The sequence below is a fragment of the Eleginops maclovinus genome, chromosome 3 (assembly GCF_036324505.1).
Source record: "Eleginops maclovinus isolate JMC-PN-2008 ecotype Puerto Natales chromosome 3, JC_Emac_rtc_rv5, whole genome shotgun sequence".
Classification (NCBI taxonomy): domain Eukaryota; kingdom Metazoa; phylum Chordata; class Actinopteri; order Perciformes; family Eleginopidae; genus Eleginops; species Eleginops maclovinus.
In genome coordinates, this window is record NC_086351.1 from 13471004 (window position 1) to 13496778 (window position 25775).

Genomic DNA, 25775 nt, shown 5'->3' on the forward strand with positions numbered 1-25775 from the left:
CTTCTTTAACTATGGAGATATTAAAGCCCTGGATGCTTATCTGCACTGTGTGGATGGTGGGGACAGTGGCACTGTTCAAATATGCTCGGGCCAAATTAATCTTTAGTGGAACAGAAGCATTTAGGCCTGGACAGGTGGTCCGAACTAAAGTGTAGTTGCAATTTCCCTGTAGGACAAAATCTCTTCCATCAAACGTGCGGTAATAAGAGTCACCCCATGCAGAGCATATTTTAGTTTTTAAAGAGCAGAGTGGTTTTCCTTCTTTGATAGAGCACTTCTGTTTGAAACCACAGTGCAACTCTTCACAAGATGCTGCAGCTATAAAAAAAATAAATGCAAAAAAAGTTAGTACATATTTACATGTTCACATTTACATTATTCAAAATCCTCTATACGTACTTTTCTCACACACTGCAGAATAGAGATGTCGGTCTACAGTACTCAGATAGTATCCCACACCCTTGTCTGTGTAAAGAGAACTGGCCTCTGCATTATCAGGCAACTCACGAAAGGTGGGCTTCTGGGAGTATTTAACACCAGACTTCAGATCTCCTGTGTCAGTACTGTTAACTTGCTGCCCACCCATATCAGCTGAATCAAACACAGGTACAGTCTGGCAGATATCATCAACAGATGGCAGTACTGTTAGAGTTAAAGGCCGCTGCGCCATGTCATGCCTAAAGAAAAGTAGTTGTAGAGGACTGTCACTAGTAATGTGGATTTTATTTAAGGTCACAACTGGGATGACCTTCATAACGCCACCAACCACAGACACTGTGTTTAGCTTGGTGCTGGCATTGATGGCCAGGTCAGAGTTCATAGTAGACATTGCCAAGAGGAAACTAGAACTAATTCCTGTGTTTACCATGGGAGGAATAATGTAATCAAAACCCCAGTGGGTAACTGGTTTCAGCTCAGCATATCCAGAAAAGCAATCACCAGTTGTGTGTTTGGAACAGGTAAAACCAACCACCACACCTACAGCTTCTTGAGAGTTTAACTCTGAGCCAGAGAGGCTGGAGTTGCTCTGGAGGTAAACACTCTGTAGCACCCCTATATACAATTTAAGGACACTACCCCTGTGGAACATATTGCCTTCATAAAGCACTTCCCCTGAGAGAAAGATATCGACGGATGTCGCCCGGTCTGAGCTGGTGATTCCCATCTGGCTGACAGTAGTCTGGTTAGGGAAGTTAGGAGTAATGGGATAATACTGGGTACCCCAGGAGGACACATCATGAAGGAGGCTGTGGTCACAGCCGGTCCGGGTACACAGTGAAATGATGACTGTCACAGGCCACATAGACTTCACACTGAGGAGGGATGAGGAGCGATCACTGGTCATTCCCACAGATAATGGCATGTGAATAGTCTTTGACTGGTGAGCAGAGAGGAAGAGGTGTTGCACAAAGCTGCTTTCCAGAACCTTTACACTGACCGGGGTGTGAAAACCACTGGCTGTGATAGTTACTTGATGGCTAACATTTCCTGTTGGTCCATTATGCGGGGGAAGCCCAATCAGAAACCTCCTACCAGGACTTGCAACGGACAGGCCTGCAGAGCAAAATATAAAATTGTTTTCTATTCAAATGTAATCAATACAAAAACACATTTGTACACAGATATCCTTCAACATTACAACTGCCTGAAATGTGCATATAAAGTGCACAAAAAAAGATTTACAAACAAAAGACAGTCTACTCTGACAGCAGTCAATTATTGTATGACTGTAAACAACATACTTGCACTAAAGAGTGGTGAGCAAGTCACCATGTTTGCATTGCAAGTCCATTTTTTTCTAGGAGATAAGACTGGAGGTGTCATATGTCAACAACTTCAGCAGCCAATGAAGAACATAGTTACCATTTCCTGACTGGTTACACCTGTATTAACGTGCACACTCACTCTGGCAGTTTCCATGATAACAAGGGTCTTGTCATCAGAGAAACATACCAGCAGGGAAAAGAGAAAACTCTGAAGAGCTCATTGAAACGTAAGTTCATTTATCTTTTTCTAAACATCAATAAGGTCACTTCCATTAATCTACTCTAGGATTCCATAACTATGTTTATGTTGTAAGGTTTGTCTTGGCAAATACTTAGTTATCATGAAAAATAAAAAAAATAGATATTTTTAGGTCTTTCAAGAGATAGATAGATAGATAGATAGATAAATATACACACACAATTAAATAAACATCTTGATATTTATAGAAAAGTGGAATTAAAATAACTTATTCTGTATTTTGTAGGTAAATTATATTTAAAACACTAATCTTGGAAGCTGTATTAAGAGTCAGTAATGATAAAAGGTACAGTTAGAATTTCAACTAATGATATTAAGATTTAAAATATCAGTTATCAATATTACCGTATCATATATTTTAGATCATAGCAATAGTATCATGACACAAAAAGTCAAATTATTGTAGCAGTGCCACTTATGTTTGTTAAAAGCAATCAGAGGTTGAAATACTCTTTATGCAGACAAAGAATAATAAATAGAGGTTGTGGTTATAATCATTGATGCCAAAATGTGTTTAGCAAAGCTGGTAAAGATGCAGCTAGTTTTAATGACTTTGTATACATATTTATACATCACATAATTAATCCAAGTCTGCAGGGTAACTACAGTAAATGTATTACATATATATATAGTGGAGTAAAAGCCCACCATCAACCTCTGAATTGTCGTGAGGTATAAGTACAAAGTAGCAAAAAGTACCTCTAAATTCTACTTGAGTAAATATATTTAGATACATTACAGCACAGCAAACAATGATGCATTTTAAATGTAATCACATCCCATTGCAGACAACAGAACGTTTCTCAACACACCAATTACTAACCATAATTTCCTTCAGCAAAGCATGGATTAGTATCTTTTGTTGTTACAAGGGCAGAGACCTAGCCATACCCAAGAAATCGCTCAAAACTAGACAAAGAAAGGGTAGACAGCAGAACTGTGTTGAGACTTGAGTGTATCAGGTGAAAGAGGAATAACCTAAAGCAAGTGTGCTGCAAACAGAGAAGTGATACAAGTAAAAATTAACATAGCTGAGTGAAGCAAGCACAGAAATGCTGGAACAACTCAGGTTATACCCATGCTGCAAATAACCTTTGAATCGATTCACAATAGCCTAATCATGTCCCTTACCAAGTCCCAGCAGACACATCTGGAGCAGAAGAAAAAACGGCATTGCTGCACAGAAAAGTGACAATCTTACATTAATTAAACTACTAAAGCAATTCGGGTTTCATGACAGGAAAAACACAACTTAAGGACGAGCTAGCGCCACACTGCCAGCAACGAGGGAAAGGTGGTTAAGATAGACTGTTAGTACACCTGTGCTTGGTAGCTAAACAATCAAAACGTGTTGACGTTACCATTTGGACTAATTGCAACTGCCAGGTGGTCTGCATTATCATTAAAGAGCATAACTTACTGGGGCGTTTTTTTCTTTTCATTAATTTAAATGATTAAGTATCTTTTTTACGTTTTACTCTACTTCAAATAAAAACGCAATCAGCCATCATTACAAGATGTTATCGTAAATCGTTACATTATTTGGCACATATCACTGCTTCGGTGTTGTCTGCCCTGAGTTGTCATCACCATCTAAACTGTATCTCAGCAGTTTTCAGGAAATTGTCTGACAGCAGTTCTCACACGGACACATGGAGGTATTTTCCGCAGAAGCAACAACTTGACTGAGAAGCAAACTTTAAGGGGCAGTTCAGCGCTTTGTGGGGTGGCTGTGAATCCCCTTGTAGTCTAAGTGAGAATAGAGTTTCCCTGAATTTGACTCAGCAGCAGACAGCTTTTCCTGTTAATGAGTCGGCTCCGTTCAGTGCAGATCATCTCTTCGACTGACTAACAGCTGTGGTGAGTGTGCCAAATGTCGTGCAGAGCTAAAGAAATGTCACGTAATATTATTTTTTAACCGTATAATCTCAAAACGGACTAACACATTTTACAATACAACCTTTAATCTTGTATTCGTAGTAAATTTCATTGTTGTCTAGTTTTGGCTGCAATGTAATAATACACAAATATTAATTGCAAAATGTACTTATTTTTTTTATCATTGGTGTGTAGCCTGCAGTGCGACTTCTTCGTGAATACTTCCTTTTTTTATTTTCTCAGCATGTATCACTAAGTTCATCAGCTTCTGTGTGAGTTGTTACCTGCACACTGTCATTCTCAATGTAACTCATGAACATGGATTCCTAAACAACAGCAATTCTGTTAGTTATAGACTAATTAAATGTGTTACTTGATTTCCATTCAAACCCTTCTTTTACTTCCTGTGTTTTTTAATATTATCAAGCCATACACAGTGTGCTCTGAGTTAACTTAGTCTTTAGTTTTATTAGCCTGTAAACATATAGCAGAGTGTTTTTCTGCTAGTGTTAATTAAGCTGCTTGCCCCTGTCAAAGGTGAAGCAGGGGCAACCAATATTTGTTGAGCTCTTTACAACTCGTCTTTTTGCACATTTTGTGTTGCTTCTTTCCCAGAGGAGTGATAAGGATGCATTTCATACATGCATTGGACTCTGAAACACCTCAATGTGACTTGGATATGTCTTGTGATAGTGATGTTAACAAAACAAATACAAAAAACGCTTTGTCTCCATCTGATAATGTAAACCTGAGCTCTACCTGCACAGTGTCCTGTAAGCACTGAATTGGGTTGTTGATGTTTTAGTTAGGTGGAAAATACTAACATTTTGTGTTACCCTAGAGTCATATCTGTGCGCTTTAGTGTGTGTTCACAGGTTGTGTATCTTTGCACACAGGCATTCAGAAAGAGCGAGAGAGGGGGTGGTATGAAATAGAGTATATATGTGTCTCCAAAAAGCTGTCATTGTCACAGACTTTCATATCCTTTTAGCAGTTTGGCTGGTACCCTTATTGGCCTTGTGCTCAACATATCAAAGACCATTTGAATTGGAAATAACTGCTGAGTAGTCAGACTGTGGTGGATTGTTCATTGGTTTCCATGACTTCAACAGAGGTATTGTGGGTTCTGCTTCACTTTCATTTTATCATGTGTTTCCCTATTACTTTGTTTGTCTGGTCCAGTGGCATAACACAGTATGTTATGTTATTGAAAAAAATATGCATTTGCATCAACCACTCTGAGATAAACAGCTCCGATGGTGATGGCAGAGCTGAGTAAACATTCCGATAAGAATATTTTCTCTCTTGACTGATCCAGAGTATTCCACTACTTTTATAACAGTTGAATTGCAATGAATAACAAATGATCTGGTTGCTTTTTCCCTTATTCCATCTGCCGTTTCTTTGTTGTTGGGTTCATATGTTTTCTGTTGACACATCTTCTCAATAGTAAGAAGTGTTTCCTGCTATCTTCTGTCTCCTTTCTTTCTTATTATTTTACACACATTTGTTTCCTCATGAACTCTAGAGGCCACATAATGCTAACATCTTTACACATTAGTGATTGTTATTGCTGTAAAAGTCTTGCCAGCGATGCGCAGTGGTTGAGCGAAGGGCAGTCAGTGTGAGCAGATAAGGAAGCGATACTTCGGTATCTGCGAGTATTTCTGCTCACATGTTTTTAAGCTTTGCTTATGAGTGTACTTTGTTGATATATGTTGTACTAGGTGGGTTGTAAGGAGTGGTGAGCACTTATCATTCAAAATTAAACCTGGTAAACAAGATTAAGTAGTTCTGTGGGCTGGCCTTGCCATACAGGTATGAGGTTTACGGTTAATCCTGTCAGTGGAAAACTGAATCAGGTTGGAATGATCAAAAACAAGACAGATCCTCCTGCTAGCAACTGTACAGTATATGCTTTTTTTTTTTTTTAGCATTGCACTCAAGACAGTTTTATGAATCCTACTTTTTTCTACTTTGATATTTGAATTTTTAGCCAGCAGTCAACTGGTATGTCTGCTTTATAAGCAAGCCAGTGGTTATTATATTTTGCAAATTGGGTCTGGAATTAAAGAGCAAATTCAATCGGCATTCAAATGTACAAGAATATATTACCCAATTTGAAAAATAATACAGGCTTCACGAGCCGTTTTGATACAGAGTGAGTGGACTGGGTTGATAAATATTTCCAAATTGGATCAGCTTATTATTTCACCCAAAGCGACTCTGAAAAGCAAATTGGATACAGAAGGGGATTTTATTTGCAGCTTCTTAGGTTGTTTGCGTTAGGAGATTTACTGCAGCTATTCAGGAGGCCAGAACAGCCGACATTGCACTCTCTTTCCAATCAGCCTCAGTTGTGTGATTAACATCTTCTTCCTATGTAGTCTTAATGGTGTTCTGCTAATTTAGCATGAAGATAATCTTGTTTTGGTGGACCAGGATGTCCTCGTTCTTATGCGTTCCTACAGGGTGGACATTTGTCTAGCATAGAAGTATCACATTTACAGTCTCACATTTACAGTTTATGGCCAAGTCTCTGATGCATAGCTCTTTCATAAAACTGTCAAAAAAAGGTATTGAAATATTAAACTAATGTTGACAGGTCCTAACTCTTCATGCTAATTCCTTTTTTTAAATCTTCCATTTACCAAATATGGTAATTATAATTAACGTTGTGATACAGTAATAATATCCACTTCCTTAAATTGTATGAATGAGAAGGAAGTAGCATGTCGGTAACTGTGTGGGGGTGTCTGGCCGGTGTTTGCTGCTGATGTCCCTCAGAGCCCTGAACCTAACAATGCGGGTAACCTCAGTTATTTCCACAATCATTAACAGTGAAGGAAACAAGGATACAATGGGCATGGCTCACAATGAAGAGTTAAACTTTTGGCGCAAAGGTCAGTGGGAGAGTTTTTTCTTTGTACGGTATCAAACATTGCATGACTATTGGTTCCTGATCCCATGCCAACCTCAATGGCTAAATCTGACCAACGAGGCTTCATCCGGGACTTGGACTGGAAGAGAGGTCGTTCCAATGTATTCCCATTTAAAAATATCTTCATTCATATTGTGTTGGATACAGCTGGGGCTTTGTTTGGTGGATCAAGAACATCTGTGTTTCACATCTATGTTGTCTAGATGGGCAGCCGAGGTTAGGTTTGTTTTTGGCCCTATGCCATGAGGAAGTTTTGAATTTTCTCCTAACAATCAAGAATACAATACAAAATTAACCACGTGTTTCACAATGAAAAGGTATCACTTGGTTTCTATGTTGGGATGAAGTTGAAAGATAAATATATTTTTCCAGTTATAATGATTTATTTGGAATTTGTATTTTCTAATTAGCATAACACAATTTCTCAGCAGGATAAAATAAACAAATGTGTATATATATATATATATATATATATATATTTTTTTTTCAGTGAACGTCATTGGATACTATATTGTTGCTCAACACCTGGCATGGCACCTGGGCTTTGCACAAGGAGTGGAAAATGTTGGATAGGCACTTGTTGACGGCTGACTGTGACAGAATTCTCAGAGCAGTTTTTTTGCTGAGCACTATGGGAAATAAGGCTGTCATTCACTGACCTTTCATCACCACTTGCCTCAGATTGCAATCTAGATGTGCATGCATACTCTCAACCAGTTAAAACGATACAAGGACTTGTTGGCTCTGAAAATTGTAGTTTTCCACTGACTAGCATGTGACTAGTATGTGATCTTTAATCTCAAAGCACCACACAAGCCCCAATAAGACAGCAATCCTGCTCTCCATCTCACCCTATCTTTAAACCAAAACACCAAGATTCTGCACACATCAATGGCTGAATATTAATAGCAGATATCTTTAACTTGGTCTCTGTTCCCACCCGCAGCATTTGAATATGATGCGATTGCTGTTCCTGTGTCTGCTGCTAATGCTGCCAGCTGCTTCTGGTATGTTTTCTCATCTCTGTGACGCTTCCAGGTGATACACATCTAATCAGGGTCTCTGCATTCCTGCACCGGCATGTTTTCATCACCTACCTATGTATGTGAACTGTCTGTGCAGATAAATAGATGAACTCACTTTTGAATTATACAGCCACCTTTAAAAAGAAGGTGCAAGGCAAGCTAAGGGTTCATACATATGAGATTTAAGAATGAAATATATTAAAAAGTTGACAGTGAAAACAGAAACACAACTATCTGTGCTGTACCATCGTAGTTTAGAAGGCACCAGAAAATTAAACCAGATAGACAAACACACACGTAACACAAAGGTTTTTGTAATCCACAACCATATATTTTTTTTCTGGATTTTGATCATTTTTAACCTTTTAAAAGAATTGCAACTTACTGTCAACTGAACTTTTTTTTTTTACAGCTGTATCAGAGTTTGAAGGATCTGCTGATGAAGGTATGTAAGGCATGTATATCTGTAAAATAAAGATATCCAGGAGCAAAATACTAAGTATTTCAATCAGCTTTTGGATGGTTTTTCTATCATAGTGCTATCCAAAAGGTAATCAAGTGTATGTAACTGGTCAATTTCGGGTAAGTAGAGACACAAATGGATATATCTTATTGAAATTAAGCTTTGATATCAACTGAAAGATCACAAGTATAAGAAACAACAAGAAGGATGTTTTACTAATTAGTCCTAAAAGATCACGCAGTTATTTCATTTCTGCTTGTTTTTACATGTTTATTTTTCTTAGTGGTTCCTTTAGGCCATGTGTGAAGTAATTAACAGATGTCATGGGTCATTCCAGAAATGTTTGTTGACGTGAACTCCTATATTTCATATCCGTCAGAGTGACTTGAATACATGAAGTAAATTCATCATGTTGTATAAAAGAAAATACACATTTCCTAAATGTCCCAGCTGCTGGTAAACAGGTGTTGTTTTTTGCTTTGTTATTCCCACACATTTGTGTTCTGTGTATCGATTCTTTTTTTATAGTTTTCAGTTTTTGCTCTCAGACGTTTGATCCTAAACTGACTTCATTAAACCCTAAATCAATAGTGTTACTGAAAGATTAAAAGTGTTGTCTATGTCCTTACTATTGTGCGGAAGCATAACTTTGTTATTGTTTAAAAGTACTCACACTGTGAAGCATGCATTTCAGATTTCTTTACAAATGTCTGATTTCTCCTTATTCTCCATCCTTACAGTTCCGGATGATGACGAGGATTCAACAGGTGAGTTTATTACCTCCTGGAGTGGATTGGAGGGCAGTACGGTTTTCTGGTTACTTCTGCATCACACCCACAAACACTTTCACAGCAGTTGTCCAAAGGAGAGTATGTGAGGTTATGACCTCTGTAATTATTGTCAGTAAGGCAGCATTGTGTATAGGGTACTCTAGTGCAGTGAAATATGTGGGGCTCTGACCCCTGTTGGCTTTCTATCCTCCCAACCATTAAGCCCTGAATGGAATCAATTATCTCCCTGGAGGAGTCCTGTGGATGCTGCCGAAAGGCCAATGAACACGTCCACATCCCCGCCATCCTGCTGGTCGGCTAATCAACATTGGCATTCTCATTCTCTCTCCGCGCCTCTTTCCGTCACTCCTAATCTTTGCTTTGATGGACATTTGATGGAATTACAGATCTATTTAAAACAGAGCAGTTGGCTTGGAGAAACAGCCTTTCTGCACAGAGCTACAATTTCTCTGGAGCCTCAGCCCTCCCCCTCACTGTTGACATGTAGAATGTGCACATGTACTATATTCAATATAACCTTTAGCTTTTATTGTATTGTTCTGCATGCACTACAAGTTAAGTTCTCTGAGCGTTGAAATTCTCAATACATCTGAAATCAGCATAACTCTGTATGTTAACTGTTCTCTTCTTCTCTTTGGCACTTACAGTGCCTCAAAAACCATCGGACTCACATAGAGCTAAAAGTTCAACTGAAGTGACTGGTGAGAAAAGTCTTTTGTTAATAATTAATGATATACATTGAATGTATTAAAATGTAAGAAAACATATCAACAAGTATGAATGATTCATAATGTCATGCAGTAGTTCCAACTTTGGCAATTTGTTATTTCCTTTTTTAGATCAGTTCACCGTGATTGGGATCGTTGTAGCTGTGGCTATTTTGACTCTTTCCGTTGCTGCAGTAATCAGTAAGTATTCAGTGTTTTTCATTCCAACAGTTGACAAATGCACTACTGAAAATGCCTCTTTAGTCCCTGTGTGCCTTGTAAAGCTGTTAATACCTTAGCAAACATGAACTTTTCATTTGTGCAGCTGTGACCTTTTTCCATTTTTCTTTCTTGCAGTCGTACTGTTAGTAAGACGGAACATGCATAATCGAGAGCAAGGGTAAGGTCAAATCTCTTCATTTTTAAAGTTGATATTTGAGAGATGCATGTTCCACTTAACGCTGCAGTCAGCCTGCAGCTGATACAACCAGTCTGATGGGTAACAACCTTCTGCTTGCCAATGAACCTTACTTCACCCAACTCCTCAGCATAAACACCAGAGAAAAACAATCAGGTGCAGAACGTAACCATCGTCCACCCATCCTCCTCCGCCCGTCTAGACTTGTACAGCAAATAGTTCAACAGCCTGAGGCCCGGCACTGCTACCAATGAGTGCTCCCAACCTCTAGCCCTTCCCATGTTAGTCATTTAACAATAGCCTTAAGACGGTGCTGCTGGGTCTGTATTACCAACTGGAACAGGATCCAACCTGTCCATAGATTACCTCATGAACTGAGGCCTGAGTAGATGACTCTGCTCAGAAATAAAACAATTGCGTAAACATGATCGTGGCGTCATGACAACAATCTGCCAACATTACTCAGAGAGCAAAACAGCCTAAACCAGTTATACGGAGAGACACTGTGTACGCTTATTGCCTCTGTTGTACACCTTGTTTCCTAATTGCAGTTAGCTCTAGGTAAGCTTTCTGCACAGTAATCACTTTGTTTGTTATGGGATGCAGTAATACATGATCTGCAGGTCAGGTGAGAGAGGTTATGGAGTTTAAGTTAGTCCCCAGAGATTTCCATGCAGCAGCAGAAAAACTGCCATTGCAGAGAAGAAACAAACGATTTGTAAGGGTTAAATTCCTCTGCAGGATTACCGGCTGCCTCCCGGGGCTGCAGCCAGCTCTGGCAGTGTTTGGTGCTGACTGATCGCTCTGCTGAAAAGAGGCTTAATCACACAGCAACCTCTGGCTTGTTGGATCAACAGTGCCTTGCGAGGTTTATAAGTCACACCTGGGGATGAGCTGTGTTTTGAGGTTATGCAGTCACCGTGCTCCTGTCAGAGCCCTGCATGAGGCAGACGTGTCGTTACCTGAATTCAGACACACAGGGATGTTTCTTTTTGCTAACAAACTAAGAAAGAACCTAAACATATCTTGAAGTTGACATGCTTTTTTTTTTTTCCCTCTCTCCCCTCATCCTCCTTCCTTTCTTGTGGCCTGGCGTCTTTCTCTCTTCAGGGTATACTCCGTGCCCACAGAGCAGGACCAGAAAGGGACCATCTAGTTGCTGGTGGAGTAGCAGTCCTAAAAACAAATTGACAAGAGAGGAGCAGTGTATCGGGTTATATCATCTCCTACTCTTTGACTCAGGACAGTTACATTTCTTTGCACAACAGCCTGCTTCCTCCATGCAATTCATAGTTCTCTTCTACACCAACTACTATCAATACATATGCATTTTTATTTCAACTGTTGTATAGTTTTGTCTCTGTCCCAGCCGTTTATACTCCAAAAACACGCAATTTAGCCGGGGACATGTGGAACACATTCAAACCTTTAATTGGATTCTATTTGAGGAATCCAAATCAAAGCCAGTGAATATGGCTTAAAGCTTCTTTTGTTAAAAGGGATGATTTAGCACAGCAAGAGCTTCCCTTTTTTTAACTACCTGAAACAAGAAATGATTCCTACCAGCCATGCAGTGAAAGTGTATTTGCGTTTGATTCGCTGCATGTGGAACAAACCTGCCCGTGTGGAATGGTTGATGAGTTAGACAAACCATGCTAATCCACACTAAGCCAGCCCAGTGCTCACTTCACTTGTCTGACACCTTCTGTTCTAGCCTCATTAGGAATGACAGGAGGTTGAGCAATAAGAGATAAAAACCTGTTCGCTCTCTTCTCAGCCTTTAGTAAAATAGAACATGTGAAAAAAGCCAGTGTGAACATCTTGCAATACATCATATTAATCAACTGCCCAAAGGATGATGTTTTCTTTCCCCCCTCTCTGTTACGTTTTGAAAGGCTTTCTCTTTAGGCCTGCTGGTTGTAAATACAGCAGCTCTCTGAATGCAGTAGAGTTAGACTAATGCTTCACACTGGTAGAAAGAAGCTGGGTGTGAGGGAGGATTTAATCTCACAAATCAAATAAATCCTGCGGATGATGGGGAAATACCAACAATGATTTTGTTTTATACACACAACGCATGATGTCTCCTCTCTTTCCATTTAAATGTAAATCAATCATGCCCTGTGAAAGAAAGCTTCATATCCTAGAACCCCTCGCACTGGTTACATTATTTGTTGCAATAAAGAGGGAACTCCCTGTTGCCAAGGTTAAAGGGGAATGGGACATGCTCCCGATCGACATCACGCTATTTCAATTATGGATCATGAGGACACTTATAATTGAGTAAGCACACTGGGAATGGCTACATAGGGTTAAACACTGGATTTGTCAAAGCAGGATCTCACTTTGCTCTTCCACTAAATCTTGCAGTTAATCTTGCCACTGGGGACAGGGCTTGGCCTCATTCCAGTCTGACTTGAATGCAGAAACAATTGTGCAGTCCCGTCCTCTACTGTGCGTACAGCCGTTATAGGTCTGTGAAGGGGTGTTGCCTTAGATATGATGCATCCCAGTCTATTAACAAAGACAAATTGGCAGATGTGATTATTGTTTTGGCATTTGTTTTAATGATCGTAATTGAGCACTGTGTGTACATTATGTGTTATTTCTCAAAAGCTTAGCATTGCCCAATGAGCCTTCAATATTAGTCAGCATTTCAATTGATCGGCAATTGGACAAAAATTACAATGCAAAACATTTCAGGTTTTTTTGTCTTCTTATTTACTTATATTTCCCTTTTCTGTTTGAATAACAAAGCACACTTGTACAGCATTGTAGCAGAGTATTGTCTGTTAAGATTTATTTCAATAAGCAGAAAGACTTTGAAAAAAAACCAAAGAGAAACACAACATTTAGTCTGGGAGCCTGTTCTACCGATGTGACCAAACTCTACTTAGTAATTCCCTCCTGTAAAGACTCTCTGCTCTGACACTACAAATTTAGATGTTGAGCTTTTTGGTTTCTTCCTCAGTGGGATTTATGTGGAAAATTGATTTTTAATTTAAAATGTTCTGGTTTTCAGGTTGACTATGGTGTCCCTGAGGTCAATGCACTTAAGAAGCATGTACAAAGAGACTAAACATTAGCAAACAAAGAAAGATCTGTATCAAGGTGTCACAATGTAAGCATGGTAAGAAATAAAGAGAACAGAAGTACATAAACGTGTTACAAATACAAGCATATCTGCACAATTTGCAGGATTCCTGTAGTTAAGTGTGCATGTGCACTGTCTCTCTCTTTTGTTTGTCTTGACTTTTTTTTTAAATTTAAAATATAATATATTGTATGTATTTACAGATTTACAGACCTATATATTTGCAATGTGTCTCTTCATAGAAAAAAACATTATGTATTTGGCTAAATGGTCTTTTTATGTACTTAAGGGGTGATGTGTTATCTCTACTGTTCATTTATAAAGTGTTTGTAAAAATAAATTTGTGGCGAGTGAGAGTATGTTTTTTCCCAAATCTCTGATATGAAATATTTGCATTTTAGATTAGCAAAACATTTAAGTTTGGACTTAATGTAGAATAGTACTGTTCACATGTTCGAATGCATTTGTGTATCCGAAAGAACTCCCACTTTATGTATTTGTGCAAGCATTCACATTGTTTTTTTAATATCATTATTCACCATGTATATATTATATAGCTGTATATCAATCGCAGTCATATATCATGAATCAATTGTTTGCATATCTGCTCTCTATTTGATTTTGTTCTGATACTAATTAGAACAGTTAATACTCCTGTATATTACTTAGGTATGCTGTACTGACATGAATTATTTTATAAAATGTGCTTGGTTTCTCCCAGTTTGTTGTCTGCATCATTTTGAAGCTATATGGATGCAAAGATAATGCGCCAGTGGATCTTGTTTAATCTAGGGCTTTACTCACTTACAAGCATACAGCCACTAAGAGGCTTAGACACCCTTACTAAACATCACATTTTTTGTCGAGACTGAAGGTGTAAAGAGCATGAAGGATCTATCAGGAAGAGAAAGTGACCCAGCTCTCAGTTTTAGATCCTGAAGTGTTGTGCCAGATTGTCAAACAGAGGGTTTTATGGGGTAATTCTTCAACCTTTAATAATAATAATCCTGGCTTGTGAGACACTGCCAATGGCTGTGTTATCAGTTATAAGATAAAAAAAGGTCATTAGAAACCAGCCGCTTCATGGCTGAAGGTGTGATTAAAAAATGAATCATATCATCGTTATTTGCCAAGATAAATAATCACTTTACTTAACTTTTACTTTAAGTGCAGTGGGCTAAGTATATAAATGACATTTGACAAAGCTTAAGTGAGTATGGATTGTGTTTTCTATTTGTTTATTGGGTGTTTTTCAATGTCGTTACCGAGCATCATACAGTCAGTCAGTCCACGTTCACACATACACAAACAAACACACACAAAGTCAGGTTTTGGTAGAGTTTTTCTTAGCACTTGTGTTATTTGTACACATGGTCTCTCTCTTTAGCCTTGGACCACTCGGTAAGATCTGGAAAAAAAACATAATCAAGTATCAAGCCCTATTTAGGCAATCAATTATATTCATCAAGCAGAAATAAACCACAATGAAGAAAGTAAACTATGTGCTTTGCAGTCACGGTTTTGCCCAACAAATAGCTTAATCATTTTTTTTTGTATATTAATCATCACAGAGATTTTAGTCAGCATTCTGTTGAGCTATTATATGTCTGACATGACTGATTGTTTGCCATATATCACCCAGTAGCCTGTGATATAAATTACCTAACTCATTCTACCACACTTCCCCCACCTCGCAATATAAGCAGGGCTGCCCTTCTTGCACACCAACTGTAATTTAGTTAAATATCATTTTGCATCAGCTTCCATTGTCTTAAATTATTCAGCACTTGTGATAATCACGGACCTCTCAAACATGGTAAAAATGAAGAACATTTAAACATTTACTAGAATGAAAGAAATAAAAAGGTTTAAGTACTTACTTAGATGACCTCTTTTTACACTTGGGCAGCCGACAGATCCTGCCACCTGCAGACAGATAAGCAAAAGAGTGACGAGATCAGTGGAATATAACTGCAGTGATTACCCAAAAAATTAATTGAATTTGCAGAGACACACTTACAGCCAATGACCATGATGCCAACGACGAAAAGTACTGCGGCAATGATCAATCCAGCATAGCGCAGGGACTCATAATCTGGACATATAACACGTGAGTCAAACACCAGAGACACAACAGGTACTAAAACAAAAAAGGCAAATACAGCTACCTACCATAGGTGAATTTTTCATCCAGCTTCTGGTCTATAAGAAGCAGAAAGTAAAGTATTGAATTAAGTCCGAGTTGAGGAAAAGAAAAAGAGAGAAAGGATCAATGGGGAACAACAGTCAGAGAGAGAAGACAGATCTACCGGCCTCGCTGACATGCATGTATGAAAACACTACCAAACCCAGCACAGCATGAGGTCACAAATATCGCTCCTCGAATAAAGTACAAACCAAGCATTAATCTGCTGGCAAGAGAGGACGTGAGGACCTATATTCTACCACTCTGCCATGGGTTTTGTTTGGAAGACAGGGAATTGTGATACTGTCAGTCTGCCATGAGATAACAATGAAACTGCAACGCCTGTGGCATTTAAGCTAACTATGAAGTAGTAACATTTTTATTCACCCCAGGCAAAATCTGAATTGATCCTGGTTTTCTCAGTTATGGATGGAGAAGATGTCACTGTGGATAAAAAAAATAGAGAGAAAAAACATTAGTGTTCCTGACATTTTTGATTTTATGGATCCATTTCTGTCTGAATGTAATGCCAAATAATGCAAGGGCGTAGTTTCAGAAATGATATGGAAGAATATTTCTTCTTTGTCATATTGACACCTTATCTTAGCCATACTTAATTATCTCCCACTAAATTCCAGGTGCATTCTTATGTTTTACTCCCTTTTTAATGGAATTTCTGAATATTTCAGTGAAATGTCTCTCTTAGGAAATGTAGACTGACACTTTTAAAAACATATCAGCGTTTTCTCTCTGTTGCTCTCACTCTAGTTCTCTCCCTTTATTTGGTGCTGTAAATTGCAGCAGACATACTCGTCTGTACTGTACAGTATATCTCAACAAGGACAGGGAGTTTAACATTGTCTAATTAGTTTTAAAGTGGAGAAAGCTTACTGTAAGCCTTAGCTATCGGTAAGGTGGTGTTATAGCATACTGGAGTGCTTATGGTCTTTAAACCCGCCTAACTCAATAATGTTCAAACATGAGGGAGAAGGTGCAGATTGGTACCTGGTGGTTTTGTTTGTTGCTTAGTTGTGCCCTTATTGGGAGCTGAAGGGAAAGAAAAATACAAGTCACATGAGGTTGCATTAAGATAAAGGGTGTCATGTTTACTCACTATAAGCACCAGACTTACCTAGTGTAGTCTTAATTTCTGTAATGGTTTTGACATTGACTGGTTTGCTGGTAGTGCTATTTTGCTGGCTTGTGGTTCTGTTATTGGTGGGAGTTTCCGGGGAGGTGTCAGCCTCTCTGGTGAATCTGCTCTTCACTCCACTTCCTGTTACATCAGGAAAGAAAATGAATTATATGAACCTGAAAGATGCCTAACCTTTTGTTATAAAATGACTTTAGATAACATTTGAGGACAGATGATAGATAGATAAATAGAAGGATGTTATTTTTTACTCTTTAGCTATGTTTACTTGTCACTTCACACACATTTTAAAATTGAGAACAAATGATGATTTCATAAAATAAGATGCATAAGTTACATTAAGCTCTTCCTTGAACAACTTTCCTCCTCCACTCACTCACAGACAGTCAGAAAGACAGAACAAAATACACAATACAGACTAGACACAGGCAGCTTGATAGATAAGTGGATTATAGTCGCAAAGTAATTTGAATGACTAACATTTCTGTATATGGATTGTAAATGCAAAAAATGTAAAAGCCTGGAGACTGAAAAGGGCTGCAAAGTGGCATTTCTCAGGATAGTCACGAGTAGCGTACCAGTGGGAGTATGAGCAGTGGGCATTGTTGTTGCTTTTGCCATATTGTTGCTCACAGACTGCATTTGATCTGCAGTTGTGGGAATCTGAGCTGTTGACACTGCGTGGGAAAAAGACACATTCATTTTAATCACCAAAAACACAAGTCAGGTAAAGCCTTACAGCAAGTCCTCCATACTCTAAACTTTACAGGAAGACCAAAGGGCTGTGTTGTTTACCCCAATGATTTTCTCAAACAATGCTCTAATTTATTTCTGGCAGAGGCCAAACTGGAGAATGTTGTCTGGCCATGCAGGGGAGAGAGGCCTGCAGATGCACTGAGAGTATGTCACAGTAAAAGTCCTGTGAGTGGGGCCGTGCGGCACAGTTACAAAGAAGTAGCTCTTACGAAACCTCTGGCTACAACAGAGCTGGATTGTTGTGAAAGCCTGCGGGACAGTGAGGCCATTGTCTGTTTACTCACTCAGCACCTTCCAATTAGTGCCGGAGCTATACAAAACCTCCACTTTATCGGCTAACGCTGTGATTCTAACTATTTTAATGAACCCATATGCAGGAAACTTGACAAAGGCTGTTAGGATTTATTGATTGACTCTATTGTTTAATGTGTTAGATATATTGTGTGCATGAAACCCTATTTTCTTAGAGTCATCTGTAATTCCTAGATATAAAATGTGAACTCTTTTATTTTTACTGAGATAAAGTTGGACTTTCCAAGTACTATTAGGATCCACGATCAAATGTTTACATTATTGACAAGGCTTAATGTGTTTTTTCAGGTCAACTCCAACTACTGGTGGGGAGAAATGTAATATCTTGACCTCTGCAGGACAATTTTTGACCTGTCTTTAAAAATCACACTCTTACAAGTTTACAATTGTATGGAGGCAACATGCTAAAATGCTGGTATGCACATTGAAGTTGCTAATAAGCAAGCTGCTGTTTATAATGACACAATTCTAACGAAAATAAGAAATAACATGTTGTTCCTCTTAAAAGTAATATGTTGAACTCTGGAACTAAAACATATAATTGCCCCATCCAATCCACTCAGGCGTATTGCTGAAACAGTCTCACCTAATCTGGTATGGCTAGCTTGTAGGCTAATGGCTACTGTTAGCATGCTCTAGATCGATATTGTTGAGTTACTGACATAGTTTCTGACTACCTGTACTACAACAAAGCAACATTTTAGCCATATCCTGTCGATGTGATTTTGAGTGGCTGCTGTTTAGCAAACGTTACGAGTTGATTTGAAATGTATTATTTAAACACACTCACCTTGTAACATGACAAAGAGGATGAAGGTCAAAGATGAAAAATACACCTGAAAGTGAAAAAAAAAAACACATTTAAGGGAGAGGAGTTGAAACAATGATGCAGAAAGAGTAAACCTAATTGTATTTCAACATATGCAGTTTTACTACATTCATTTTTTCAAGATCTACAAAGTAACACGGCTAAACCGGAGCAGAAAGACATAGCTTGACAACATGTCTGTTTAGTTGCTTCCAGAAAGACAGCTGTTTATCACAGTTTGATTTTTAAAATAGTTTAACCAGAGCATGACTAAATGGGAAACATGCACTAAAGTTTTTTTAAAAAAGGGTTATGTGAGAAAGCACCCACTCACGCCACATGTATGAGACAGGAAGTTGTACTCATTGAAGTTTATCCCCATATAGATACATCTCTTTCCTCTTAAAGCACACAGGCAACATCACCCACTCACCCACACGCATTTTGCTCCAAAAAAACCCCCAAAGCTTCTTTCTTTGAATGTCAAACTTTAGAAAATACACATATATTATCATAACAGCATTTTTTATTCATTTGTCAAAAATGAGTGATTGAGGCCACACATGGTGTATGCTATCCTCCCACACGTGTGCTGAACTTTGTCGAACTATTGATCAAACTTCATCTCATTTTTTAAGTTTCCAACTGTCGCCAATAAAAAAAAGTAAAATGGCATTGGAAAATGTGTCAAAATCACTCCTTTTAGCATAATGAAACTCCTGTAATGGTGAGCAACATTGTCTGAAAAACATACTTGTTCCTCCCCCTCACAACATATTGCCTTTAGCGTCAAAACCAAAAAAATATAGAAAAGAAGAAGCAGGTAAAAAGCTGTCCGGTATTGCAGGATATTATAGTAAAACAGAAATACAGCTGCCACGCAGAGGCAGGTAGAGTGACGGATGGAGGTCTAGGCCAGTGACTTGGTTTGAATCCATCCCCAACAGAAAATGAATCTCGATCCTTGACCTATCCTGGTGGCAGCTCGTCCTCCGGGCTTGGAGCAGTGTGACAGGTGAGCGTTCGTGGCCGTCATGAGCTGTGACAGCTCAGATTAGCAGGTCATGCCAATCTTCATTTCACTCCAGAGCATATGTCAAGATGAGGCCTGTGTCCCCTGGGCTGTACAGGCGTCTCTGCCTTCCCTAGCCTGACCGCCTGCCTGTTTGTCACATCTAGCACTCTCCCTCACTCTCCGTCTGTCTGTTCATCCGTTTGTCTGTCATCCTCCATCAATCTCTCCATTCAGTCCACCTCACCAAAACACCTCTTAGCAGCCTCATATTTAGTCATCCATCCAGGCTATTATGCTTACCCTAGTATCCATCCTGTGAGCTCCCCGGGTCCAGAGATTCATCCTTGGCCCCATCATCCAGGCTGCTTTCCTCTGTATGTCACTCCGGAAAGGCTGATGGGCTAACAGCTGACCAACCACACCCATGTGCTCACCATCTCTACCTCCTCATCCAATTGTCTGAACTCTGTTTCAGTCTCTCGCTCACCCACTCTAGCTCATGTCATGGCCTCCCCCTTCTTGTTCTCTGCCTCCTATTCTTGCACTCTCACTCGCTCTGCACAGATCTCTGTCAGCGGTTCAGCAGCTTGTCGTGCTTCCTTATTTTGGTTTTCCTGTCATTTATCGTACCCTTGTGTGTTCAACCTGTCTGTCATCCTGTCTAGCTTACTGCCTTTCTGCATGTTTATACAATCTTTTCTGTCCACATCTGTCATCTGTGTCCATCTTGTTGTCTCACAAACAAGAAATGAATGACCTTGTTGTAATTAGAAACTGTTGATATATATAATTTTTAAAACAATACTTGTGGACTTGTTAACATTTTATTGGTGAAGTTCCATTAAATATTCTCTTTTGAACACTTACATAGAGGATGTTCCTGAATACGTGTAGCTGTAAAAAAGTATAGTTAATTCTTTACTTACACCAACGTTTTCAACAAGTATACAGAAGCAATCCTTCATTATATAAAATAAAAAAGCACATCAAAAAGTCTATAACTCGTTTGTAAACTCGCCTATCTTTATGTCAATGACATTGAATTGCGGTTTAAGGGGTGACATGTTCTTGGGTTTTGTCAAATTGTTGAATTATTGCTCTGAGGCGGCAGAATTGGTGTGGGATTGTGGCCGAACAGCATTATCTAACTTTGACGCACACATCAAGACTGTTACAGCAGACAAAGCCTGCAATTCATCCACAATAGCAGAGATCAGTCTTTGTCCACAGAGCCTTTGGATCAAGTTGTCATCTCTCACATTTCTATAATTTCTCTAAAGATATTGTTAGCACTTTATAACGATTTTATCCTTGATAAAGCTCCGTCTTATCGGTACTATTAATGTATCATCAAAATATTATGAGTTTGCGGTTGTTCAGTTTATACTTCCAGCAAATCATCTTTTGAGATGTATACCGTACATTGACCAATCACAATTTGGTTGCACATTAGGACAACAAAGAACATTTTTCTCTCTACTTAGCACATTTTTTTTGAGAGGGGTGGAGGGGGGGGATGTGTACTCCACTTTATAAGGCTAAAGTTGGTCCAATGAAAGGTTGCTGAGAAACTGTTCATCTGATTGACACACAGAGACTCTTTCACATTTTGCTAAACAACACTTCAGTATTCATTTATTCATTTGACCGTTCTTTTTTTCGTTTAATTTGCTTTGCCTCTCCTTTTTATTATTCCCGATCAGAACATATGCATTGTATGTATGGATGTAGGTTTTAATACACATGTAGATACATATTTAAAATTATATTTCTAAAAGTGGTGTATGAATGTGAAAATCTGTATTTTAACTGTGTCATATTATACTCTGAGTTAATAGATACAGCTTGTTATTCATTTTTTTGTCCTTTTGTCATCATTTTATCGTCGTGTTGGAGTGGGAGTAAGTGTGCATTTAAATGAGTAATATGCAGAGAGGGACGTTTGGATTTAAATGTGCTTACATGTGGAAAATAAAAAGTACACCCTGGTTCGAATGACACTTGAAAGAGAAAGTTATTTTTCTTTTGTTGAATAAACTGTATACCTTTGGGGGAAAATACCAGGAGAGTACGGCTTGTTTGGATTTGAATTTTGCTTAATGAATTCTGCACTGTTTCAGATACAAATGTGCACTGTAAGTGTGCAGGGTTTTAATAATGATTAAAATCCCACACTCAACTTCTTGTCTTTTTACGTGCAATCTCTCTCTGCTCTGTAGCCACTTCTTTTTATTTTTATTTTGTCTCTTGTCTCTCCATGTAGTCTGATACACTATGGATAAGACTGAGATGTTCTTTTAGTTTTGATACGCTTTCAAATCTGACCTTATTAAAATTAAGGTTTTTTTTGTTTTCCTTAATGGACTCCTTTTATATTTATTCAGTTGTATTCTTTTATCCATTGGCAGGCAAATTACATCCCAACTGACAACAGGAGATCACAGGCACAAGTGAGACATAATACCAGCCGGTACAATCATGTTCTAATTTGTAAAACCTGCGGTTGCTTTTGATTTGATTTCTAACTATTTCAAATTGAAAAAATCTGAATAATGACAGCAATGACAAGGTTTGCAGCAATTTGAGTTAAATTTGAGTGAGCTCCCCACTGGTAGCACAACCTGTTAAAGTAATAAATGAGTGTTATTCAATCTCATATTTGTTTTCCAAAAGAAAAACATTCATGAGAGGGGGAAAATGTGAAGACTCTCCTAGGGCTAAGGTAATTAGAGACTCATTTTTGTTTCTCTTTTGACCTAATTGTGCACTCGTGCAGCTTGAGTGTTCAATCTCCCCGGAGATTCTTCTGAACGCATGATATCAAAACGTTCATGAGCAGAAACAGAGGTTGATGTACAGTATTGAGCTGTCAAGCCTTCACTTTGGCAGATTACCGTTTGTGCCTGAGCAGAAATGATGCATCATGAACAGGCTGAGGAATGAACACAGCAGTCATCTTGACAGGAACTTAAACAAAGGTTCAGTAATGAGACAAACACACCTTGACAGCTCATGATTGAGAATAGTGAGACTAATTGAAGGAACACATTTATGGGAAATATTGAGATTTATCTCCAGGCTATTGAGGAAACAGAATTGTGTAGGTTGTGCAAATGTGTGAATAACAACAACATCATCAGAATTTAAATATAATCGCTCTCTAAATATTTCAGATGTATTTAACATTATTGTGAAACTTGGTTCAGGTAAAAAAAAAAAAGTAAAAGTATAAAGCGGACCACGTCATCTTCAACAAGAAGTAAAGAAGAAAATGGACACAATAAATGAAGATAAATCCCTGTTATTATTAACTGTGCCCATCTAAATGTGTCGTCTATGCTGTGTTATACAGTATGTGTACTCCTGAGACTGACGAAACGTGCTTGAGGGAAAAGCAGAAGCTGGAAGCAGAACCAGGATGTATGCATAACTGCTGTGTGTACACATATAGTAAAATCCCTTCCCCTATTTGTGTATTTTACAATGCAGCAGCTTAAGGAGCTATGGAAACTTTGAGCAAGTGTCTGATCTCTGCAACAGTTCACAAACACGGAGCCCTGGAACCATGTTGTTGTTTAAGAAAAAAAGCACCTATTGTTTTTGTTGATTGTCGATTCGTAGGTTTTTAGGCTATCTTATTAATCCCCAAAAACAATATATGTCTGAGTTTTAGTTTGTCCTTAAAAGACCTCCTTGAAGACAGCTGAGTCAGCTTGCTTTCTTAAACCACATTAGCTTTGATCCACACTGAAATATCTATTGCAATGAAAGTTGTGCAAACAGTCATGTTCCTCTCAGGATGAATTCTCCCTTGACTTTTCAACTAGCCCCATTATCAGGTTAACATTTTAATTAGCCCAATACTTTGGTTTATGAAAGATAATGACATTCCCTTCAGCACTAGCTATGCGTCAGTGCTAAATAGCATATTTTGGCTTCCTAACACGCTAAACTTAAACTGAAACATTGACTTTTACTGTAGTATGTCAACAGATTTCACATATCTTAATTAGGTTAGTTGAAAGCAATCATATTACGTTCAAATAAAATATTAGATTCAACTTAATATTATTGCTTTCACCTAACCTAATATACAGTTATCTGTTCACAAAATACATTTAATTAAAGTCAATGTTTCAGATTTTTCAGCTAAGGTGGTGTAGTAGATAAACCTTACTGCTAGTAGCCTAAACATAATCAAGTTAGAATTGTCACTGTGATCATATTAGCATACTGATATTAGCATTTAGCTTTAAGCAATGTTGAGTTTAAAAGAACAATTCACATGGAAATCCTTAATCAAAGTTATTTTGGCTTGAGGTGCCCAGTGTTTGAGATATTGTCTGTAGAGCTATTAGCAGTCTCTTGAATATAATGTAGCTCTCTGCTTGTGAAGCCCAAAGTACCAAAAGAATAAATTAGAAAAACTCAAAAGCATTTTTTGGAGAAATCATGATAGGGTTACTCAAGAAAATCCACAGACCTTATTGTTAACATTTTATTGCAGGAAACATGCAGCTACAAAGCTAGCTAATGTAGCAACTCAACCGAGGAGGATGGCATTTATGTGTGTACCTCGAACTGACTCAAGTGCAAGACCCTTGTAGAAAAGAAGGAAAAATCCTAAACTATTTTAGATTTGTATTTAATATTTTTTATGCACGCTAATAAAACATAAGCCAGTTGAGCCATCTTATTTCAACTTAGTCTAAATAACCGCCACAAATCTATTCAATTTTTATTAGATTTTATATTGGAGTTTACAATTTGCCAATTTAAATGTTCTATCTCGTGTAACGCAACTTTGGGTTTGAAAAGAGTCCTATTAATACATTTGATTATTGTATAGGCTGTGGTTAGCTTTATGCAGTGAATTGCTTTACTTTGAACTACAAGCTGAAAAATAATGGAAACCAAAGGAAGAGAACAGAGATTATTTTTGTAGCAGTAGCCACAGCATCAGCTTATCCCTCCCATCTCTCTGTGAGTGACCACTCTCAGTGAGACAAATTCCCGACACGGTCTCTCACCCGCTCTCCCTGATGCTGTGAGCTAAACTTCAATCCGAGAGAAAACAGGATTAGAGTCCAGCCCTAGATATGGCTTTACCTTACTGAAGACATAACCATGCTAAATACCAGTCAGTGCTATCCCATTGTCGGGATTTCACGGACTTACTGTGCAACTCTTTGTATCAGCGAGGGAAGGGAAAGGCCACTGTCTTCGGGTTTCATCTATACATGTTTGTAAAATGTTGACATTGGATGGGTCAAAAAGGATGCAGTGCTGGGTGGCACTGTGACTCTGCGCTGCCTCTGCACCATTGCCAACTACAGCGTTGTCAGTCCATTTTTGTCTCTAACTGACTGATTCATGTCTACCTGCAGGCCTAATGGGAGGATGAAGGGGGGCTTAGCTTTAAAGACAAAATAACTAAGTGAGGTCATGGGAGGAGTGATATCACAAAGGGAGACAAATGTAAACTAGTGGCTCGTCTTTCGTAAAAGAATTTGAAATGAACCATTCCTGTTGCTTGTGGTAATTGTTGGGGAAATATTTTCCTCGGCCCATAACTTTGACCCAGTTTATCAGTTTCTACTGCCCCCGCTGAGCACAGCTATGTAACCTTGAGGTGCTGTGCTCTCAGTGCTTTGTCTCCCTATTTCTGCCACAGGTGTTATAATGCTTGGCTGGTTTTATCTTGTTATGCAGAATGTTGATTATTCTCTCAGAGCTAGCTTAATACATGGCTGGTGAGAAATCTTCAGAATTGGTCAGGCAACCGCAGTGGTTGCCATCAAGTTCCAGCTCTCCCGTGTTCTCATTGTGTTTCAATTGCATCATATACAACATATATTTCATTTTCAAGCTCCTTCAGTTTACCATACAGTACTGTGGGTCCACTCAATCTGACGGAAACGCTCGAGGTTAACACTATACACAGAAAGACGTGGGAGATACGCTTTAAAAAGTTTCGCATTCAGTATTTGCTATACAACACTGTACTCGATGACTTCTGTTGAGCCTTGTCATAGCGTATTTGTTTGCTCTGACCTTCCAACTCTAGACTAATTCGCCTCGTTGTTCAAAGGGAAGATGAGAATCTCTCGGTGGTTGTCGAGCATCCCTCGCTCTTTCAGCAGCCTGCTGAGACACAGATTACACCTCAGTTATCATTAATGTAACAGAGCAGCAGCGCATTAT

The 25775-nt window shown here is 38.6% G+C and overlaps 3 protein-coding genes across 5 annotated transcripts in view; 1 reads left to right on the forward strand and 2 right to left on the reverse strand.

Moving 5' to 3' along the window:
- The first annotated feature begins 1876 nt into the window (after nucleotides 1-1876).
- si:dkey-262k9.2 (uncharacterized) lies at nucleotides 1877-14062 on the forward strand. Of its 3 annotated transcripts, none has more exons than XM_063878675.1 (8): nucleotides 1877-1993; nucleotides 7791-7851; nucleotides 8282-8314; nucleotides 9073-9099; nucleotides 9771-9824; nucleotides 9963-10031; nucleotides 10188-10230; nucleotides 11359-14062. In XM_063878675.1, the coding sequence occupies exons 2-8, from the start codon at nucleotides 7800-7802 to the stop codon at nucleotides 11402-11404; spliced, it is 324 nt and encodes a 107-aa protein (XP_063734745.1). In that variant the 5' UTR covers nucleotides 1877-1993; nucleotides 7791-7799; the 3' UTR covers nucleotides 11405-14062. The 3 variants fall into 3 exon arrangements, with proteins under 3 accessions (XP_063734745.1, XP_063734746.1, XP_063734743.1); XM_063878676.1 differs by lacking the exon at nucleotides 1877-1993 and adding an exon at nucleotides 3353-3885; XM_063878673.1 differs by lacking the exon at nucleotides 1877-1993 and adding an exon at nucleotides 4873-5017.
- On the reverse strand, nucleotides 13021-20140 carry fxyd5 (FXYD domain containing ion transport regulator 5). Its single transcript, XM_063878672.1, has 10 exons — nucleotides 19872-20140; nucleotides 18539-18584; nucleotides 17259-17357; nucleotides 16660-16803; nucleotides 16533-16574; nucleotides 15915-15971; nucleotides 15515-15544; nucleotides 15363-15437; nucleotides 15223-15268; nucleotides 13021-14750 (listed from the first exon to the last, which is right to left on the reverse strand). The coding sequence occupies exons 1-10, from the start codon at nucleotides 19995-19997 to the stop codon at nucleotides 14726-14728; spliced, it is 690 nt and encodes a 229-aa protein (XP_063734742.1). The 5' UTR covers nucleotides 19998-20140; the 3' UTR covers nucleotides 13021-14725.
- Nucleotides 20141-24080: 3940 nt separating this feature from the next.
- nphs1 (NPHS1 adhesion molecule, nephrin) overlaps nucleotides 24081-25775 on the reverse strand; it is a 37819-nt gene continuing 36124 nt past the window's right edge. The window contains exon 30 of the mRNA XM_063878624.1: nucleotides 24081-25715. Coding sequence (XP_063734694.1) covers nucleotides 25635-25715 — 81 coding nt within the window. The 3' untranslated portion in view covers nucleotides 24081-25634. The remainder of the gene's footprint in view (nucleotides 25716-25775) is intronic.

What these genes read in the sequence shown, in the direction of transcription:
- si:dkey-262k9.2 (XM_063878673.1), top strand. An exon ending in AATGCTGCCAGCTGCTTCTG is followed by an intron (nt 7,852 to 8,281) that starts GTATGTTTTCTC and finishes TTTTTTTTACAG; the next exon opens with CTGTATCAGAGTTTGAAGGA. An exon ending in TGATGACGAGGATTCAACAG is followed by an intron (nt 9,100 to 9,770) that starts GTGAGTTTATTA and finishes TGGCACTTACAG; the next exon opens with TGCCTCAAAAACCATCGGAC.
- fxyd5 (XM_063878672.1), bottom strand. Translation starts at nt 19,997, where the DNA reads ATGGGTGTGGTTGGTCAGCTGTTAGCCCATCAGCCTTTCCGGAGTGAC. An exon ending in CACTGCTCATACTCCCACTG is followed by an intron (nt 16,804 to 17,258) that starts GTACGCTACTCG and finishes CTGATGTAACAG; the next exon opens with GAAGTGGAGTGAAGAGCAGA. An exon ending in TGGCATCATGGTCATTGGCT is followed by an intron (nt 15,269 to 15,362) that starts GTAAGTGTGTCT and finishes ATCTGTCTGCAG; the next exon opens with GTGGCAGGATCTGTCGGCTG.